The sequence below is a fragment of the Fukomys damarensis genome, unplaced genomic scaffold, assembly GCF_012274545.1.
Source record: "Fukomys damarensis isolate Sample0158 unplaced genomic scaffold, DMR_v1.0_HiC HiC_scaffold_39, whole genome shotgun sequence".
NCBI classification, from domain to species: Eukaryota; Metazoa; Chordata; class Mammalia; order Rodentia; family Bathyergidae; genus Fukomys; species Fukomys damarensis.
The window spans coordinates 13,339,371-13,345,698 of NW_022900951.1; the positions used below are offsets into that span (position 1 = coordinate 13,339,371).

General features: G+C 37.2%; 1 protein-coding gene across 7 annotated transcripts in view; it reads left to right on the top strand.

Annotated features, from left to right (window-relative positions):
- Positions 1–5,722, top strand: part of Reps2 (RALBP1 associated Eps domain containing 2) — a 222,388-nt gene extending 216,666 nt beyond the window's left edge. For all 7 annotated transcript variants that reach the window (XM_033760202.1, XM_033760203.1, XM_033760204.1 and 4 more), the window contains one exon: positions 80–5,722. In XM_033760202.1, coding sequence (XP_033616093.1) covers positions 80–148 — 69 coding nt within the window. In that variant the 3' untranslated portion in view covers positions 149–5,722. The remainder of the gene's footprint in view (positions 1–79) is intronic.
- The last annotated feature ends 606 nt before the right edge of the window (positions 5,723–6,328 follow it).

Genomic DNA, 6,328 nt, shown 5'->3' on the forward strand with positions numbered 1-6,328 from the left:
AATATCCCATAGTAGATATGAATCCAGGAAATGACTCTTTGCTTTTTTGTTTTTCTTCTCCCTGTTTTGTACAACTCAGGAGGTTCATCAAGAACGGATTGCACTGGAAAACCAACTGGAACAACTTCGTCCAGTCACTGTGTTGTGAGCCCCAAGGTTCAAGTGACAGTGCGTGACCTTGTCTGCCAAGATCTTTCTTTTGAATGTTTGAGCCAAACTACTTGTCACAGATGTTTGACTATGTCAAAAGCTGTGAGCAGCAGAGTATAATCTATACAACCTCTTCTCTTGCAGTTCACTTGTATATTTTATTGTGGTGGGAAAAAATACTTCAACTGATTATCACACTTGAAATTATAATTATCAACAGAATTTATTTCCCATTCTTAAGTACTTCCACAAGGTATTAGAAGCTGCTCCTTACCAAAAATCATTCTTCTAGCAAATAATTTAGAGCATTATTTATTTAAAGAATTTACCGTTTGTACAAAACCTTATAACCAAGTACATTCAGGATGCTTGTTTTATTTTTGTATGTATGTCACATACAATAGGTTGGTTTCTTGAATAATTGGGATTCCAACTGGATAGTCTTTGGCATGATGATAATAAAAACAAAAGGTAAAATAAAGCAAAAGCATCAGATTTAGACTGGCACTGTGCCCTCCACCACTATATGCCAAAAATTGCTTCTTTAGTGCCATTTTGATGTTATATCTTGCTATAAATAATACACGACTATCATTTTCTGTTGAATGTCAAAAGACTTATTGGTTCTTTCCACCCTATGAAGTAGAGATTTTGGCAGTGAGTTATTTAACTTGGCCAATCTAGGCCATCAACCCAGATAACTCAGTCCTTTCATGTACACTTTTGGGCAAAAACAATTTACTTTAACTGCCTTGCCTGATCAAATTAAATAAATAGTTGCCAGATCTCTACTTTTATCCTGCATGGGATAGCATATCTATAAAGTGCATGAGTTTGGAAACCACCCATCAAATATGAAAAGCTGGATTAATAAACATTTGTTATTTGAACCCAGGCATCCAGACTGGGGAGGAAAGGGAAAGGGTTACTAACAATCCAGTAATCTCTGGTGGGTGTTTTTCCTTTGTCTTAACCTGGATTGAAAATGGCTTGGGTATAAAGAAATAATGAAAGAAAGTGGTGCTCACACTGAACATAAGACTTTTGTTCTGTGTGAAGTGTGCCCTTTAGAAGAAGTAATTGGTGTATATACAGTTCAGAGGAGTTCAGCTGACTCTTGTACAGGTTGTGTAAAACAAGCTCACATTGCAGAAGGCAGTAGCACGTAAATCTTTGTAACACGTAATCTTTCGGTAGCTACTGCTTCACCTGAACCCCCAAGCTGAAAGTGGGGATTGACCAACCCACAGGGTTGCAGATTCACTGATACTCATAAGGACATGCCAACTTTAACATTGCTTCGAGAGATTTAGACTAGGAATCCTATCTTTTACGCATTTGCTAATGTACCCATTCTTTGGATAATGGGATGGGGTGTGCCCAGGGTCCTTTTTTAAATGGTTTTGGATAGGTTTGAAACACATAGGATTGAGCTGCTGGACTCAGTAGAGCTGAGAGCTGTTAGGAAAAGTAGGCATTCATTTAATGTTTCCTCATTCTACTGGCAAACTTTCTTAGGAGCTTAACAGCAGCAGAGAAAGGCTCAAACAGATGATGTCTGCCCAGAGAAAAACAAATTGTTGAATCTATTCCATGCATATTTAAGTATTTTGAATTAATTTGATTTTGAAAGTCATGAAACTTGAACTATTTCTCTATTTCCCTTTTCCTCCCTCTGCCTGCCTTTTTTATTCTTGTGAGGAAGGGTTGGGAATTTGTTTAAAACTCCTCCTAAGATTATGAATGGGTAGTCTGCAAATTTTTAGGTAACTTTTTTCCTATATGTTGAAATTTGGGGACTGCAACAAATTTTATCAACAAATGTTATCAGTGTTCTTATTGCAGATGTTTCATGGCATGTTTGGCTTTTGGTGCATTCCATCCAGGAAGGACTAGCGTATGCACTTTATCTCGTCATCGTCCAGTACATATGCACTCACTCGAGATAGCACTTCATATCCACCAGCCAGACATATAAACGAAGGAATGTTAGTCTAAACTATGCATTTAAAAAATACTGACATTCTGTCTTCCCCCATGAAGTCATTGACGAAAAGAGCCAAATAAGGAGGCTGGGATTTTGTTTAGTTGGCTTGGTTTTCATTAAGGGAAAAAACTTGCACTGGACAATCAAAGCCCTCCAAGTTTGTAGTCTTTCTTGTATATATGCTGGGATCAACCCCAGAGCTTCATGCGTGCTAGGCAAGCGCTCCACCACTGAGCCACATTCTCAGCCCAACAGCAGTATTTTAAGATAGGCATTGCATTAAAGCACACACCAGTAATACATACACCCAGCCTTCTTATGTGGACTTAATTTTGTCCACAGCTTATTAGTTGCTTAGAAGTGGATGTTTTTAAAAAAAGAATTAAATATTTGTATGTATATATACATGCAGACATAGATATACTACTCTTGTTGTTATCTAACTAGTGCTCATCCTCAATTTCTCTGTTTTCTTAGAATATGTACTTTTAATTTAGGGTTATAATGTCTGATAATATTTCATGAGCCTTTAATGTGATTTATAGTAAGGCTGAATTATTGAAATCACCATTACACCTCTCTAATAAAACTGCTCCATAATTAGACTTGCTTTTTAGCACAATTCTACAAATGGAAGGTTAATATTGTCCCCATTCATGGGGATTTAATTACCTTGTTCATTGCTCTCCTCCTATAAGGACCCTCTGGTCACATAGACAGAAGCATAGCAGAAGCCAATAGTGGGCATATTGGGTCCGTCACCACCCTTGTATGTGGTATATTGCTTTTGCCACCTCTTTGAAAGACATGAAGCAAGATCAAGTAGTAGACATCTGGAATGGATGTGTATGCTGTATTTAGGGCAGAAGGATCTAACAACATTAAAGATATTAGACAAGTGCTTGGGCCTAATACAGAGAGGATTCAGCTTAGCTGGAAGCCGTGCCTATCTTCTTGTCAATGAAGGACAGGATGTTGGGGCTGGGCAGGACTGGTGCCTGTCTCCTGTAGTTCGTATGTGACGAAACCAAGGCTGTAAGAATCAGCAGTTCTTGGCTAAAGAATCTATAGAAAGAGGTAGCTAATGATAGAGTTAGGTTACCAGCCTGAGTTTATGGTTCTAAGTTGGATCCTCTATCCTCTGTCAACACTAAAATTAGATTAGAAGGTTTTCTTTCTGTTTACCTTGTTGAAATTTATTGATTTAACCAATTAGTCTTTAAATATAAAAACATATTTTAAGCTTTAGATCTAGAAACTTCTCTTGGTTTGAACAGTAAGATCTGAAGAGAAAGAATATTATTGAACTATTTGTTCTTCTGAACACCTCACCTTTCATGATGCAATAAGTTATTCTGAATTTCTTGGCAGAACTTTTGACAGCTGTTGCTTTGAATGGATTCCATTCCCATATTCCTTGTGGGAGTTTGTTTTTAAAATAGACTACTGTGATTGAAATGAACTCAATATGTAAGTTATAGTTTTCTTAAATATATCTTTGGTTACTTGGGTCGCAAATGTTCAATTTCAGCATATTTTAGAGTAATCAAAAACATGGATTTTTCTTTGATTTCCTACCAATGTCTGAACTATCATAAAACATTTTTCTCCTTGTATGTGATTCTACAGTCTGTTTCTAAATGTTTGTTTCTTAAACGATCTCATAGCCATGGTAATGATAGATGTGCAATTAAAGGTCAATAAGGCTATATTTGGAATAGATATGTTTTTTGCAATTAAGATAGACATTTGCAAATGTCTTCTTCTAAGCAGTAGTTGGAAAGATCTCAATTACAGTATTAACACCTTTGAGCTAACAACATTTGTTCAACACAAACTAGAATCACACCTTCTGACTCGATATCATCAAGGGAATGTGATTTTAAAAATATAAAAACAAGAATTTAACATCTCATAGCAAGAAGCTCTTCCCATATTATTGACAAGTAGGCTCATTAGGTTGTGGTTTATACATTATTAATGTGAACAAAATGATATTGCAGTTTAGAGGTCATTTCCCCTCTTGTCAAACAGAACACCAATAGCTTCAGTTTCTCTGTTTGACTGGTTTACTGTTTCTAGTGTGTTCTTTTAAAACTGATTTCAAAGGATCAGTTGAATTTAGTCATGGGTGGTTTTTTATTGTTGTTTTTACATTTAGTCATGGGTGTTTTTTTATTGTTGTTGTTTTTACATCATGACTTAATGTGGTTTATATTCCTAGTCAGAAGTGAGGAGGCGGGTTTTGGGAGTGCTCAGTTTGCGTATCTTGCTTCTCCTTCAGCACAGGCCAAGCACAGGCCACCAGTATGGCCAGATCAGTCCCTCAGAGCAAACTGGAATGACTGTTACTCTGTGGGCCACCTTGCTTTGCTAGTTTTTGAGGAGAAGTGCATCTAGTTATGAGAAACTCCCAAGAGCAACCCTGGGAGCAGCAGACAACAGAGGGACAAACTTAAAAGCAAGGGCTGCTGCCCACCTTCCAACCAAACTTTTGAAGAATGTCTTACAAATAAGATCTGAAGAAGCTGCTGTGTTAGTGTGAGCAAGACAGCCCAAGCATACAGTTGCTTTTAGGCTTGCAGGGTCATCTTCTATGTTTACTAACACACATGATGGTAAAGGAACCTTGTCCAAGCAGCACTGTAGGGTTTAAATTGACAGGATTTGTTCTACTTACAGAAGCCTTGCTTTGCTGTCAATAATTGGGGAGTGCTTATTTTTCATGTCATGAATTCTCCTATCTTGCTTCAAGCTAATTTCGTGGTGGTAGAGGTTGGAGAAAGTAGGTTTACAACTTTAAAGACCAGAGGATATCAGACTTTAAGAGAGCTTAAATTGGAATTTGGTTAACTATGATAAGGAAAACTTCAGATACCAGTTCCATCCTCCGGCACTGTGCTGAATAACAGGACTAGGTCACAAGCTCTTTCAGGGTGCTTTGCCCTGAAACAGAACTCAACAACCTCGTTGTATGCAGGTTGGATCACCTAAGTTGTGTTATTTTTGTTTTAAGTCAACTTGTGTGACAGCTTCAACTGCATACATCTTGAGAGCCAGGTATACCCTCTTCTTTAGCACTGCCATCCTTTTTATCTTCAGCACAAATAAGATATTTAAGTGAGCCAGAGGCAAAAAGAGCCATTTTAGTCTTCATAGCTATTGGCCAAGAGAGATAATGAACTGATGATAATGAACTATTTTAACCTTGAAAGTAAAAATGTATATTTTTTCACTACAGGTACATTGAACAGTAAAAAAGCGTAACAGCAAAGTATATATTTGATGCCTTCTGTCTTTTCATGATATTGTACTAGCAAGTTGTGTTAGTATTTACTCAGCCAGAGACTCATTTGTTTGCTAAGCATTAGGAGCATTAGGTATATTGACCTTAAACATAAACAAATCCTTGAGAGTGTCCTATATTTGCATTGTGACTTGTAGACTCAAGCTAACTTTACTGCCTCTTTTTCACATTTGTTGAAAAATCTGTGAAGAACATAGTAAATTAAGGATCTCAAACTCCGGACAATGTACATGATGTGAAACTGGGGTGCTATGTTAAAAATAAATGTAAGATAACTAAGTGGCTTTTGTGGTGTCTTCTTGTCGGTATTCTGTGGTTTACATATGGTCTCACGTGGACTTAATGTGGGTGACATGAAGAGCAGTTGGAAGTCTTCCCAATAAGATAAAAATCTAAGAGCTGGTTATTTTTACCTCCTGGTGATCTGAGACAGGTTATTAAATATCCACTCATGGTAAACACTTGGTAATGAGAGATCTCATGGCTAAACTTGAAGTACCTTTGGAAGGTCCATTGAATTGAAAACTTGGCTTAATGCAGTGAAATGTTACTTGCTTTATCTTTTCAGCATCCTTTTTATTCAAGAATGTTTCCATCATGGTATCTTTAGCTGGAGTGGGAATGATACAGACGAGCAGAAAGAATTGGCTCAAAATTCTGACCAAGTAATCTTGCAACCCATTTTCTGACCTTTAAAATTTGAGTAATTTTAGGAGGCATCAGTCTCCTATTGGGTGGATTTTCTGCTGTGTCACAATGTCCATTCATGAGTTTGTTCCATCCCCTGATTTTTGCCTCCATATATATTTTTTTGTGCCCCTAACCAAGTGGTATGTTAGCTCCTTCCCTCAAGAAGCTTACAGTTCCATAGGACAGAGACTTAC